Source organism: Dendropsophus ebraccatus, chromosome 5 (genome assembly GCF_027789765.1).
Source record: "Dendropsophus ebraccatus isolate aDenEbr1 chromosome 5, aDenEbr1.pat, whole genome shotgun sequence".
In the NCBI taxonomy this organism is placed as follows: domain Eukaryota; kingdom Metazoa; phylum Chordata; class Amphibia; order Anura; family Hylidae; genus Dendropsophus; species Dendropsophus ebraccatus.
The window spans coordinates 97,465,404-97,481,269 of NC_091458.1; the positions used below are offsets into that span (position 1 = coordinate 97,465,404).

General features: G+C 40.5%; 1 protein-coding gene across 1 annotated transcript in view; it reads left to right on the forward strand.

The window, feature by feature from the left end:
• COL4A2 (collagen type IV alpha 2 chain) overlaps positions 1-15,866 on the forward strand; it is a 147,124-nt gene that overhangs the window by 19,117 nt on the left and 112,141 nt on the right. Inside the window, exon 4 of the mRNA XM_069972946.1 lies at positions 10,436-10,516. Coding sequence (XP_069829047.1) covers positions 10,436-10,516 — 81 coding nt within the window. The remainder of the gene's footprint in view (positions 1-10,435; positions 10,517-15,866) is intronic.

Consider the following 15,866-nt stretch of genomic DNA (forward strand, 5'->3'; position numbering starts at 1 on the left):
CTGTTACAATACCAGGCCATTGGGCTACCTGATGTGCTGGCCGGTAGTTATGCTGTAATTATCTGTGGTGTAGTGGTACCTTGGTTTAAGAGTAACTTGGATTGAGAGCACTTTGCAAGAAGAGCTCACAGTTTTTAAACTACAAAATTGTAACTTGGTTTAAGAGCATTGCTTTGGTTTAAGAGCTCCCTGTACTGGGTGGGAGCGGGAGGGGGCAGAGGCATGGCCTGCATAGCATGGTCTACAGCACTGTACACTGACCCGAGAAGTCTCCCTCACCTTCCAAATCATAGCATATACAGTACACTTCAGTCTGGGGCTTACATCAGGGGACAGGACTGTGGAGGTAATCTCGCCATAGCTGTAACCCCTCTCTCCCTGGACAGAGAGTGCTGCATGTATGTGCCCACATCTGCCCTGCTCATTCCTTCATGCTCCCTGCAGTCTCTGTCAGCCCTTGTGTTTCCCATCCTCTCCATTACTGTACAGTAATTTATAATATGACATATTCAGCTGTTTCAGAATGTTTGTTGTATTTGTTTTATATGTTATTCAGAATTTTAAAAAAAATCATTATTTTTGGGGTGTGTAACCAATTTTCAGCATTTTAATGATTTCGTATGGGAAAATTTGCTTTGGTTAAAGAGTGGATTTGGATTACAAGCACCGTCCTGGAACGAATTATGCTCGTAATCCAAGGCACCACTGTGTATATATATATATATATATATATATATATATATATATATATAGGAAGTTTCTACCCCCCTGCTTCAGTTGTAGTATAGACAAGTTTGACAGCTGGTATATTTAAGATTAATTGCTAAATGAAAAATAATCTTTTTAGTTAACAAATGTTTTGAAGGCCTCCATGAACAGGGCGTATCGTGACTACATCTGGTTTCTGTATAAATAATTGCATCTACTGAGAACCCTTGGTCTTGTTGATACATACATAGGTATCCCAGGCTATGATAAATAACCCAGAATAAAATTGTTTCCATTCGGTATAAGCCCTCTGTAGGTGACCTGCATTGAGGTACACAAGCAACAGGGAAAATGTATACATTTTTACATATGTTTATAACTATCTGCACTCTACATTCCCACGTATACAGTAACCAAACATTACAATTATCTTCATTCCTTTCTCTAAAACATATATAACTTTTTATATTTGTCTATCATTTCCTTTATGTGGGAAACATTCATGTTTTGGTAACATTTCAATGACTCAAATAAAATGCATCTGTTTCTTTAATTTTATGAGCGTCATGACATTAAAGAAATGTAGGCAACATCTTCATGTAAAAACTCCTTTGTGTCGTTGCCCTCGTAATCATTTTCTCTGGGCTAATGAATAAAACCCTTTCCACCTCTAAATTTCCACCTCCCACGTAAGAATGCCAATAGTCCAAATACTACTGATCTTTTGACTCTGTTAAATTCAGTAGTATAGCCATCACCCATTAGCAATGAATGCTGGATATACTGTACTATATAGCTCCCATTCCACTGCAAAGGTCAGGCTCTTAGATAATTATGGATAGTATTTCCTTAAGTCAATTGCAACTGTGTAACCTAAAGGCCTTTTCACACTGGCCAATTATCGGCAATGAACATTCCTAGAGATGCTCGATCTATCAGCACGACCACAGTGTGTACGCCGGCATCTCTCTGTGTAAGCAGGAAATGTCCGAGCAATAACAATGAATTTTAATGGCCATCTCAATGATACAGCGATCGATCATGTGGCCACACAGTGTCATTCGCTGTGCCATGTAAAGGCACTGCAAGTGACCACCAATCTCGCTTGTTTGCATCCTTGCAGGGCCCTATATCGGGCGGTGTAAAGTCATTCTACAAAGGGTGGGGCATTAGCCGTTGCAACCAGAGATTCAACAAAGACCTAAAAGTATAACATATCTTAATAAATTAGTTAAGAAGTATTTCCAGTTAAAGGGTAGGTCATATTAATAGCCTATTCTTTGGTGAATTAAATGGAACCAATATGCCCAATCGCGCTGATATGGTTCCCTAAACCGCTGTATACAGCCGTACCAGCTACCGCTGCAGCAGGAGCTGTATACCCGAAAAAAAAGCTGTTTAATCTTCCGTGTGTGTGATAGGCAAAGGCGGGGAGGTAGTCATCTGGGTCCCCCCCGTGTCTAGTCACCACGCTCTGCCTGTCAGCGCACTCGGAGGGATGATTGACAGGCTAAGAGGCCAGTAACGGACCTCTCTGCAGTCATCCCCTCGGAGCGCGCTGACAGGCAGAGTGCGGTGACACAGGGGGGGGAAACGCCCAGATGACTACCTCCCCGTCTGTGCCTGTCACACGCCCCCGGGTGATTAAACTGCTTTTTTCCGGTATACCGCTCCTGGTGCAGCCGCAGCCAGTACATGCCGCAGACTGCTTAGAAGCTGTATACAGTGGTGTAATGAACCATATCAGCCTGATTGGGTTAAGGTTAACAAGCTAATGGCTCTGATTTACTATTAGTGTCAGTTTTTTCCAAACTTCCTCCCCTTGCCCATCATAGCTTTTACAACTGATATATTAATCTGACCCAATTCAGACACACCATTATAAACAAGCTCTGATACAATGACATTCCAATGATATTTATTAAAAATAAATAAAAAGTTATGGCTTTACAAAGGTAGTTATAAAAAAAAAACAATAAAAAATAGGTGTTTACCATAGACCTCAGATTATCTGCATCCTTAAAGGATTTAAAATATTCAACCATTTTGTGTCAATAGCTCTTATGTGTCCCCATGGTTGCAGACTTAAAGGCAGTCCTTAAGTGTTCTGATCCTGGACTTAACACTCTCTTGCTTTAGTCTTCTTTGTCTTGCCTACATATTGGATGTACACGATAAACAAAGTTGAAAAGACATGTGTAGGGTTATGACTGCATAATCAGACTACACAGCGGTTGGGTGCCCAATAAGATTCCATGGTGCATGCAGAAGTATTATTTCCTTTTATTACTTTGTTTATTTTCACAATTCAAATTTATTTGGAGATTTACAGATATTAAATAAAAGAAAATGGAAAGATATGTAAGCATGATAATTCTTATTGTGTTTGGCAGACAAGCTTACATTTCTAGTCATTTACATTTCATATATGGTATAGCAGATGGAGTGCTTGACCTTCACAGCATAAAACTTACAAATTAAAATAAGTAAATAAAGAAAAGTGTGCATTACAAGTGTCAGTTTTCTAGTGGTGATACTTCCTCCTATATGGATACTCAGCCAAGAAGTGTGTTTTACATTTTAGAAGTGTCATGCTGGGAATGTCATATAGAATACATACACAACCATCTTGATCAGCTTATGAATTGCAGAGTTCCCATAGAGTTAGTTTAACATTCACTTTTTTTCTCCAGTTCAGCTATTTGAAAGAAAAAAAATTAAAGCGTAAAGTTCAAGTGTAAGCCTCAATAGCATAAATATGCAGTCCAAGTTCAATGAGCAGTGCACATCAGTAACATGGCTGAGCCTGTTCTGTCTTTTTTAGAGATCTTGAGGATAAATCTATTAATTACTATATGTTCCATTATCTAGAAACTGAAACCATTTACAAATATCATAGGGCTCTCCATATGTGAATTAACCTTATCTAGACATATGGGCAGTCCTCAGTTTTAAACTAGTCACCAATGGTGTGAAAATTAATCTGTAATCACGCCTCCCTGAGCATGATTCTCCAGGAGCCTGCTGCATCAAAGAGGAGCCCTCCAGTACGCTTCCCTCAGCACCGACGTCTTTTGGGGACCAGACAGTAGCAGTACTTGTGCCTCTGATATCCATGCACTGTTTCCTGTACTGCACATGTCCAGCCCAGAGAAGACATCAACACTGAGGGAAATGTTCTGGACGTCCTCTCTGTGATGCAGCGGGCTCCCAAAGAGAGAATCACACCCAGGGAGGCATGATTACAGGTACATTTTTCGCACCATTGGTAACTAATTCGGAGCTCCACCCACATAACTAATTAAAGTTAATTAACATATGACGCAGGAAATTTATTAAGTTGATTTTCAATGTTGATGAGGAAAGCTTATTACAATCACTTAAATGTTTGGAAACACAGCTGCATGCTTTATTACAGTATATACATATGTTCATGGCCATTTTGTTGGTTGGTGATTGATTCCCTTTAAGGTTTAATAATATATTAAATGTTACATTTGATATAAAAAAGTATGTAACTTTTGTTTAGTATCAGGTCAGAGAGGGATGCATGTGTGTGCGTGTGTGTGTGTGTGTCAGTCCAGTGGTTAAATCAAACACTTTTGGCATGAAATGGAATGGCTGCTGCAAAACACCTATTCATTTATAGCGTTAATTCTAATTAGTTAGTTAGTTAGTTCTAATCAAAATTGCCATTTTCAGGGTAGACAGGCACATGACTGTGGACAAACATGATATTTAGTCTAGAACTGTGGACCTAAAGGAAATCTGTAAGGTCTGTACCAGGTACAGAGCTGCAGAAACTGGCAGATAGGTAAAAGGGGAATAAAAAGTTTGCCATAAAAGTTTAAGTGGCACAGAAGTGATGCTGAGCCACAACATCCATTCTTTCCTCCCACACCCTCCCTGTCTTGGCTGATTAACGTACAAGACTGGAGGCTCAGTCAGTTAATTAAGGCAGGAAGAGGTGGGGGAGCAGATGTGCATGCTGTGGCTCAGCATCACCTCTGTGGCACTTTAGCTTCCATGGAAAAATGCAATTTTATAACTCTCAAAATAGCCAACAGCAAAGACAAAGGCATCTCCCTATCACCTATCTGCCTCTGTCTACAGCTCTATACCTGGTATGGACCTGACAGATTCCCCAAAAACAAACCCCTAAACATAAATATTCCTAACTTATCAGATACAAGCCTAAGGGTATAGTCACACGCTTTTTTACTTCATATATTTGAACAGCCGTCATTTTGAGGTGAAAACATGGCCCGACTCCATAGAGGACCCACTGAAGCGTAGTCTTCTCCCAGCTTGTTCTCCCAATCGGTAAAGGTCTGAACACTCGTCTGAAAATTTGTATGTATGTTGTTGATCACATCTTTTTAGCTAACCAAACTTCATTGTTAATCGTTCTTTATTAGAGATGAGCGAACCGGGTTCGGGTTCGAGTCCATCCGAACCCGAACGATCGGCATTTGATTAGCTGGGGCTGCTGAAGTTGGATTAAGCTTTAAGGTTGTCTGGAAAACATGGATACAGCCAATGACTATATCCATGTTTTCCACATAGCCTTAGGGCTTTATCCAACTTCAGCAGCCGCCGCTAATCAAATGCCGAACGTTCGGGTTCGGATGGACTCGAGCATGCTCGAGGTTCGCTCATCTCTATTCTTAATCTTTCTTTGTATGTACACATCATTTGTTTATTATTGTGATTGTTTGTATACTAGAGTAGCTTACAAATATCATTTCATGTATTATGGTGAAAAATTTCAGGTTGTTTGCAAAAACTTTTCTTTGCAATTGCTCTGTCTAATAGGACCCTAATAGTCACTGGAGAAGGTCAGAAAGCCAAGTTATGTAAACTCCCATTTAACATCTATAGGAATTATACAAATAAAGCAGGACAGCATATTCAGCTGTTTTCTGCTTCCAACTACCTCAGACTGTAAGCAGGCTGGAGGAATTTAGGGGTCCTAGATCTCAAGACCCAGAGGTGGAACCTGCATCTATTAGTCATTTATGACATAACATGTGGATATGCCATAGATTCCCTGATGGGATATCCCTGTAATACAAACAACAAACATAATCACTTTCTTGATGAAACACAGAGAATAAGAACCTTTTGAGGCTAAGTTCACATTCTGTATGAGACTGGCCGTTCTGTGACCCGGCCAGGTCATGGAACGTCCGCTCTCAGAAAAAATCATCCTGGTCAGTACTACAATACTGCAGGTACTGCAGATGATCTTTAGCAACACTTAGTTCTGATGCGGGCGCATCCATGTGCGCCCGCATCAGAACTCTCCACTGCACACTATGGAGCATGTGGCCGGAGACGCTCGCTCCACAGTGTGCACTGACAGGGTTTTCTGCAGAAAATGACATGTCAGTTTCTCGCTGCGCCACTAGGCATCTCGGCCAAAGTGTATACTATTTGTATACACTCCGGTCTGGATTCCAGACGTGCAACGGCACGTATATTTACGTATTAACCACAGCCGTTGTTGCAGTCAGCAACAACGCCCGTAGTTTTACGAAAATATACGTAGTGTGAACATAGCCTGAACCTGTATGTGATATTGTTGTCCAATGTCCATGGTCAGCTTTAGGGTGCCTTCGCACCTACCAGATCTGCAACAGATTTCACGCTGCGGATCCTCAGTGAAATCCACTGCGGATCCAGTGCCATTTATTCCTATAAGAGCACATACTCGCAGCGGGATTGACATCCCGCTATGAGTATGTGAGTTAATTCCCCCGCAGCCCGCCACCGAGAGCATAAATTACCTGCTCAGCGACGCGGCTGCATGCAGCCGTGTCGCCGAGCAGGTAATGTATGCTCTCGGTGGCGGACTGCGGTGGGTTAACTCACATACTAACAGCTGGATGTCAATCCCGCTGCGAGTATGTGCTCTCATTGGGATGAATGGCACTGGATCTGCAGCAGATTTCGATGCGAATCTGCAGTGTTAAATCCGCTGCGGATCCAGTACGTGTGAAGGCACCCTTAGACTCTACATTTAAAATCTGCTACAAGCAAAAGTCTACTTTACTAAACATGAAAGATATTTGTTTAGTTTTTGACTAATGTATTGCCCCCAAATGTGCAGCTGTAGCCCATTAATATTTATAATATATTATTCATTATACAGGTGTTTGTCAAGTATGTTTATTGCTAGTTGCATGATGGGGAAGCTTTCTCAAAATAAATAAAGGATAAGGGCTTAATAAAATGGACGTGAAAGATGTACCAGCTGACATGATTTAGATAAACCTAGAGGAAGTTAAATATTTATGTGTTTGTATCTTATTATACAAGTTGTTTGCACAACGATAACAGCATTCTTGGTTCCAGAGCAGAACCACAAATCTAATGGAACATCAGTATAAATGTAATGTAAGGTATTCATGTACATTATCCAACATAACCAACTCATTTATTCACATAGCAAAGGGTTCAGTCCCTGTGGCCTACTTTCAGGAATACCTTGAAACTTTTTGAACAAAAGAAAACATTATTAACTTATTAATTCAATTTTAAAAAGACCCAATCAGCAGGATTGTGCTGTTATAGCTCCCAGCTGCCCCAAAAAGATCTCTTACGCAGCCCCTCTACCATATCTGTGTTGTCTTCAGCAGTATCTGTATATTGAGAAAAAACGTCTTTTATTCCGGCGGAAGAGGCAGGAACTAGTCATGGCTCTCTGCCTGTCAGAGCTCTTTAGAGGGATGACTGACAGTCAGAAAGGCGCAGGTAATGTATGCTGCGGCCAGCGGGAGGTTAACGGGGCTGTCACTTACTTACACACTCGCATGTCTTCTCATAGAACCTAACAGACAAGGGGTCTGCAGTAAATTTCACAGTGAATTCGCAGCAAGAAATCCACTGTGGATCTGGTTCGTGTGTTTGTACCCTAAACAGAAAACATTTTTGTGTTTTTTTTATTCTTTGAAGCTGGTAATACATATAACATTTATCTCCCCTATCCCTGGTTTTCAGCAAGGCGGATAAGGTGGCAAGGATAATCCATATGTTTTTTGAATCATCCTGGCCATGTTATTGATAACATGTTAACATTGTTAGCAGTGGATTTTTTTCATATTCTGTATTCTGTGTGTGTGGGAAGAACTCATGGAAACTGTAATGGCTGTCATTAGCAGCCCCGACCTTTGGAAATTGAGCAACTGTTAGACTGAGATAATTCCGGCATAGATGACTAGAATGATAATAGATTTAAACTAAATCTTTCACTTTCTAATAGGTTTGCTAATATAGTGTAGCTGTAGGAACGTTCCAGTGATAACATGCGGGCCAGCTGCAAAATTCTAATTTCTTGTAGTTCCCCTGGGAGTCTGTCAGCAGCCTACAGCCTGTCTCAATGCCAAGGACCACCCACCTTAAAATGGTTTCACTCCACTGCAATCTCAATAGATTCGTTACAGTTACTATATAACAAACAGGACAGCCAGCACATTTTAACATTATCTGAAGGAACAGCTAACTTTGGCTATAACATTTTTTAATGAAATGGATGAAAAGGCTACAATGTAATAAATTGTATGGGATATAGTATACTTAGACAATTCTAGACACCTCATAAGTATCTAATAATGAAACAAAATGTACTCTCCTCATACCAAGACAATGGAAATGACAGTTTATTTGCCTTAGAGATATAATATTTTGTACTTTGAATTCACACATTGTACTTTAAGTCAGCAAAAAGACAATGGACCATTCTTATATTTAGCAAGAATCAACAGACACGCTTTGTTCTCCTTCAGCATACACTACTAAGTAGTGGTTAACCCATACTGTATGTTATGTTTGTTCTGAATACCTTAAGTATAACCTTAATAAGAAAAAAGAAAGAACATTACAGTGATAAACTAATTACAATTCTTTCACCTCTTGTGAATGGGCTCTTTGCTTTATTAGACTATTGATGCTTTAGCTCCTTACTAATATCCCTACAGTGTTGGACTATGCTTAGGTGTAATCGCTTCCAATCCCTGAAATTCTCACAAGAACAGGAATTCCACCCACTGCAATAAAGGAACTAATATCCCCCAAAAATAATAACATGCGCAACCATATAATAGTTATAGAATAAGTATAATAGGCCAAGGACAGATTTCATTATGTATAAGTTGGTATGACCAGTTATTGTAAGCAGGGCCGTAATAACATCTGCTGGCGCCCACTAAACCTGAAGATGCCCCATCTTGGGGAGCATGGGGGAGAGTTGTTTCAGCCACATGCATTTCTCTACATGTAGAAACATTCAATTGCATTTTCATGGTTTTTAACTGATTAAAACATAAAGAAATGTCCACATTGAATCAATGATTAGAGCTGTCTGCATATTGTCTGAAGGAATTCTCACCACAGGATTGGTAGATTGGTAGGTAATAGCTCCAGGCGTCACAGCCCAACCAGACCTCTCCCCCAACACTTTCAAAAAGTCACTAGATTTACTGGCAAGTCTGACCGGGAGATGGGAGACTAAACAAATTAAAAATTTAAAATAAAACTTTTTTTTCCCCCTGCTCTGTGGTGCTGCCCCCCTGCAAGGTGCTGCCCTAGGAACAAGACCACAGGTGCCTAGTGGTAAATACAGCCCTGATTGTAAGGGGTAAATGTCTCCAGCGTTTAAAGTGTGCTTTGAGTTTCTGGACTAAAGGGGTTATATTGTTTGTGACAATATAATATGACTTTGACTATGAGTCCAACCCTCAATTTACTTTACATCAATTACGAAGCACTGTACAAAAATAAAAGCTAAGAATGTGTCCTCAATTAAAACATTGTTGCTTTTTTTTTTTTTAAAGAAATCAACAGGGGTTGTGATGGCATGCAGCTTTGCAATATACTCTCTTTATTTTTTTTTTTTTTTTACATTTTATGTTTAAATCAACATTATATATAACCACTAGGTGTCTCCCTTTCTATCAAATTGTGGTCTATGCACCCTCCATGCCGATGTGAGCATGTCCATAGCACACTCACAGACATGGCTTGATATTGATTGACAGCCATTCCTGAGCGTGCACGGAGCACGACAAGTCTCAAGTCTTCACTGCTGCACATCCACATTCAGTTGCTGAAAATCTGGGGAGCTTGCATTGCATGGTCAGCTCTCCTTTCACACAACACAAAAACCTTGTAATCACACAGTGACAATACACTGACTAAAATTTGCATAACAAAGAGCATTGTCTCCTGGTAAGCATGCATATTGTAAATGATAATATATTTAGCAAAAGGTAATATTATAAATAACCTATTAAAAGTTAATTATCCTCCGTTGATATACAACCTGCATGATGAGCAGGTGTCTTTTCCTTGCCTGAGCGTTCAAAGGACAGGAACTTCCTGTGGTTAGTCTCTTTTTTAGAACAAAGAAAAGACCAAATATTGGCACAAAGGGATCATGGACCAAAGGTCATGCCATAGGTATAATGTTGATTTAAACCTAGAAAACTTTTTTAAAAAGTGAGTACATTGCAAAACTGCTTGCGATCATAACCCCTTTTGATTTCTTTTAAAAAAAAATTGCAACAAGTATTCATTAACTCCATCTGCACTGTCCATGTACAGTATTTCATGAGCAATCTAGAAAAACATTCAATAACAGTTTAGCGCATATCTTTCTAAGCTAATAAATATAGAAAATTTATTTACATATATATTGTATTTTATTTAATATATTATTTTTTCTTAGGGTGGGAAGTCATACACAGGACCCTGTGGAGGACGAGATTGCAGTGAGGGGTGCCAGTGTTACCCAGAGAAAGGAAGTCGTGTAAGTACAAATTTTACATACGTTTTGTCATTCATGTCTTTTTTTTTTTTTATGGAACTTAAGGTTTTTAATTGGAAACTTCAGGGTGGGTGGCAAAACTGCTGTGAATGCTTTCCATAGCAAATCCTCCTGAATCTCCTTTATGTCTGTTATGTGATCTTAGGCATACTGCTTTAGTTATGCTCATGCTTTAGTTTAGTGTTTCATGAAATTGACCAGTTGACCTAAACAATCAAATTCTTTATGTATGACAGACTATGCTGTTTTGCTTCTTGGCTGAATTATGATGATGGGCGAATTTGTGTATTTATTAGATGTATTGTTCATATTTTTACTTGTTTGGGCTCTTTTGTTACTTACAAATGCAGACAAGACTCATATATAGTCTCTCCTAATAACCTATGCTGCCCTCACCTAGGATAATTGGATGTACAATTACTTGAAGCATTCAGAATATTTGGCATTTATTAATATATTCTACCCAAAATGTTAAGTAATTATACCACAATGACAGTATCAGAAAGGCATGCATTTGAATTCTTCCACTAATGGTAAAGTGTGGCTCTGGGGTATCATTTTTTACTGAAGAGCCTTTGTGTTAATGTGCAGCATTTGGTGACAGGGTGCCCTTAAATATCTTACACTAATTTTAATGATGTGGAAACTTCCTTAAAGTGGTATTTAACTTATGTCCTATGCATAACAAGTTGATCGCTAAGGTTACAACCACTAGGACCCCACCTATCCTGAGAACGGAGATGCAGTCGCCCTGCAATGAATCTAGGGGTCTGCCCTAAAGAATGAATGAAGCAAGGGATGCATTAGCCATTGGCTTAGTGACTGCTCCATATATTGCAGGGGCTATTGTGTCCCTGTTTTTCAGATGGGTGAGGGTCCCATAGAGACAGGGATAAATCTTATACTTGGATGATGTTTTATTATAATAAACTAACAACAAAATAATCATCACTCCAATCCATGGTGGTGCTTGTAGATAGAAACAAGTCCCACACGTGGCAAATAGAGATTCTAAGCACTCACCAAAACTGAAGCTACAGAAAGTTTATTGCAGAAAAATACGGTACAGGACGCATTCCGGCTTGCGCCTTTTTCAACTACCAGACAGAGAATCCATTATTATAAACTAGCGGACCTATTGCCTGAGCCATCTACCATTATCAGTTCCAAAACTCAACTGCTTCCAAGTCCTTCAAGGAATAAAGAATAAATGTCTCAATAAAGAATAAATGTCTCAATATTATGTGTTAACATCCTGTGGATGAGAAGCTATATGTTGTATTATAGTCCCTGTGCAGATTAATTCCTGTGATGCTGTATGTTGACATTTGACAGCTTTGCATACAGGTGAAATGTATTGTTCTGTATAGTTCTCTTTAACCATTTGAAAGAGTCTTTTTTTATGTATATATTATATTGTTTAGTGCTATCCTGCTTAAAGAGTGGTGACAGAATAAAATGTATGGTATGCAGGACTATTGTTTTCCTACAGTCCTATCAGTCATATCAGCACAGCACAAGCTTTGTAACAGCACTACTGATACATGGAATTTAGTTTGAGAAAATTAACAAGAGATACTTGAATTTATGAGACTGTAACCTAAAAACAGTTAAAGGGGTATTCCAGGTTAAATTAATGTATGCACTACCCAAAGGGTAGAGGGTAATTATCAGATTGTGGGTGATCTGACTGCTGGGACCTCCTGTCCTTTCCAGCCTGGAGCCCCGAATTATTGTCTATGGTGCTGCCAAAAGAGCCTAGCACTGTACTTGGTTCTCTTCGCCAGATCATTAGACAATCAACGAAGCAGTGATTTACATGGCTGAGTTGTCCTCCCCTTGTTTAAAACAGAGGCCCTGTTCCCGAGCTCACAAGTAGTCCCAGGGGTTGGACTACTGCAATCTGACACTTATCCCCTATCCTGTAGAATACCCCTTTAGGGTGCCTTCACACACACGGGATCCGCAGCGGATTTCACGGTGTGTATTCGCAGCGAAATCCGCTGCGGATCCAGTGTCTATTCCCTATAATCCATGTGATACTGTAGTCAACAGAGATGGCTACCTTCACCTGTCAAATCATCCAACAAAGGTTCCTAGGGCTATCCTATGCGGAAGACCCAAATTTCACGAGCAGATGGATTTAAAGATTTGAAGTGTTTTGACCCTATACTATAAAAATTGTATGATCTGGGTGTTCACCCCCTTTAATTGGACCTTTTGAACCTTGAATTTCATGTCCAGGTAAAACTTAAACTATGTATAGAGCTAATTTATGGTCAAGAAATGTTTTTTCATAGCTTACAGGCTGTGAGAAATGTTCTGTGACAGTCTCACAAGCGGGAGACACATGCTAGGAAGCCTGTGCCTCCTCATAAGCTCTAACTTTGTCCTGTTAGCAGAAATTTATGGTGGTTTACTTCCCAGAATAAACAAATATTTAAGAACTGGAAATTCTTCCATGACATATTATGACAGTACTGAAGCTTCACAAGTTACACACTATTGATGTCAGATTGTTACAAGCAATCCCACTTACTTAGTTAAGTGTAAGTTAATGACTTCACATGAACTGCAGTGTTCTGACATGTAAATTGTTTGCATCTTAGCGTTTACACAACCATGCAATGCCCCTAAAAAGGTTATTTCAGGAAACTGCTTACAAGAAATTTGCTGTGTAATGATGTGACTGGCTAACTCTTAGTATGCTTCCCTTCTTTGGCTTAACCTCTTAAGGACATAGGACGTACCGGTACGTCCTATGTCCTCACTTGCACTTCAAAGCGGGGCCGCGCGGCGGCCCTGCTTTGAAGTGCCGCGATCCCGGGTGCCGCGTGTAGCCCGGGACCGCCGCTATTAGCGGGCACGGTCTGATCGCCGTGCCCGCTAATTAGCTAATCGGAGGCAGCTGTCAAAGTTGACAGCTGCCTCCGATTACCGGAGGCAACGTTTCCCTGGTGTCTAGTGGGGGAGATCGCTCCTCCGGGACCTTGTCCCGGAGGAGCGATCTCCGTTACTGATGCCGGCCGGGGACGCGTCCAAGATGGCGCCGTCCTCGGCTCGGCACTCGTTTGTTTCCGGCTGCAGCAGCCGAAAGCAAACGAGTGCCGATCTCATGGATCTCTGCAGCATATCTATGCTGCAGAGATCTCAATGAGAGATCCAAGTGTATATACTAGAAGTCCCCCAGGGGGGCTTCTAGTATATGTGTAAAAAAAAAAAAAAAGTGTTGTTTATAGTAAAAAGCCCCCTCCCCTAATAAAAGTCTGAATCACCCCCCTTTTCCCAGGTTTTAAATAAAAGTAAACAAATAAATAAATAAATAAACATGTTTGCTATCGCCGCGTGCGTAATCGCCCGAACTATTAATTAATCACATTCCTGATCTCGTACGGTAAACGGCGTCAGCGCAAAAAAATCCCAAAGTGCAAAATTGCGCATTTTTGGTCGCATCAAATCCAGAAAAAATTTAATAAAAAGCGATCAAAAAGACGTATATGGGCAATCAAGGTACCGATAGAAAGATCACATCATGGCGCAAAAAATGACACCTCGCACAGCCCCATAGACCAAAGGATAAAATCGCTATAAGCCTGGGAATGGAGCGATTTTAAGGAACGTATATTGGTTAACAACGGTTTGAATTTTTTACAGGCCATCAGATACAATATAAGTTATACATGTTATATATCGTTTTAATCGTAACGACTTGAGGAACATGCATAACAAGTCAGTTTTACCCCAGGGTGAATGGCGTAAAAACACATTTCCCCCAAATAAAAGAAATGCGTTTTTTTTTTCAATTTCACCACACTTTGAATTTTTTTCTGGTTTCGCAGTGTACTTTATGCAAAAATTCAGCCTGTAATTGCAAAGTACAATTAGTGACGCAAAAAATAAGGGCTCATGTGGGTTTCTAGGTGGAAAAATGCAAGTGCTATGACCTTTTAAACACAAGGAGGAAAAACCAAAAACGTAAAAACGAAAATGGGCCATGTCCTTAAAGGGTTAAAGTGTCACTGTCGTTTAAAATTTTTTTGCAGAAATCCATAGTACAGGTGATTTTAAGAAACTTTGTAATTGGGTTTATTAGCCGAAAAATGCATTTTTATCACGAAAAAGCAGTTTGAAGCTCTCCCCCATCTTTATAATTGTGTATGGAGAGGGGATAAGTGGAGGGAGATGAGGCACCAAAACAGGACAACAAAGAGTTAATTTACAGCTACATCACCGGCTATCTCCTCTGACAGTCAGCACTGACCTCTTTGACCTCTCAATACGGCTTTCATGGAGCTCCCGATTGTGTAATCCTTTGTTCTCTGGTGTTGTAGCTAAGTGTGTTATTGGAGGTGTTAGATTAGAGTCCAAAATCTCCAGTATACTCACATCTTCCGAGAACAGTAAGGAAAGGTCCGCAATGGATGATGTGTACTAGCTCAAGGTTTCTCCAGGTGTCAAAAGAGAAGAGGTTAGCGGGGGCTCTACAGGCGGGAGCAATTGGATCTGACGCTTACCAGAGTCCGCAGTGTCCTGTCGGTGAAAACTTGTATTTGCATTCTTAATTCTCCGGGTTCTCCGTTTAGATGCTCGAGAGGGAGTGTTGTCTTTCTCCACATTCTCTTGATGTGGAGGTGCAGGTTCGGGAGGTGAAGAAGCCTGCCTCGTGTCCGTACCTCCTCATGCAGAGCATCCAGCCAATAGTCTGGGATGGAGCCGACGCCATCTTATTTTTTCCCCGCTGTCGGAAGAGAGATCTTTGCTTTTCTCCGGGCTGCCGCCGAAGCTTTTTGATGTGGTGGACATCTGGGCAGACAGAGAGGTCTTTCAAGATTCCCCAGTTCGAAAAGAAATAAAATCTAAGCTGTGTAGCCGCTAGTAAGAGCTTGGAAAGCAGGAGCTTGAGCGGGACACATCTGGTCTCCTCGAGTGCAGGCCACGCCCCCCCTGAATTTTCTCTCCTGTTCCTCGGGAAATTGAGAAATTTCAAACTAAAGGAACATATTATTGGAAAAATTCGAGTTTTTCATTTTTACTGTCTACTTTTGAATACTTTCCTCTGATACCTGTGCGGTCAAAATGCTCACCACACCCCAAAATGAATTCTCTGAGGGGTGCACTTTCCAAAATGGAGTGACTTATTGGGAGATTTCACTCTGCGGACACTACAGGGGCACTGCAAACGCACCTGGCGCTCAGAAACTTCTTCAGCAAAATCTGCATTGAAAAAGCTAATTGGCGCTCCTTTCCTTCTGAGCCCTCCTGTGTGCCCATACAGTGGTTTATACCGACATATAAGGTACATTTTTACTCCGGAGAACCTGCGTTACAAATT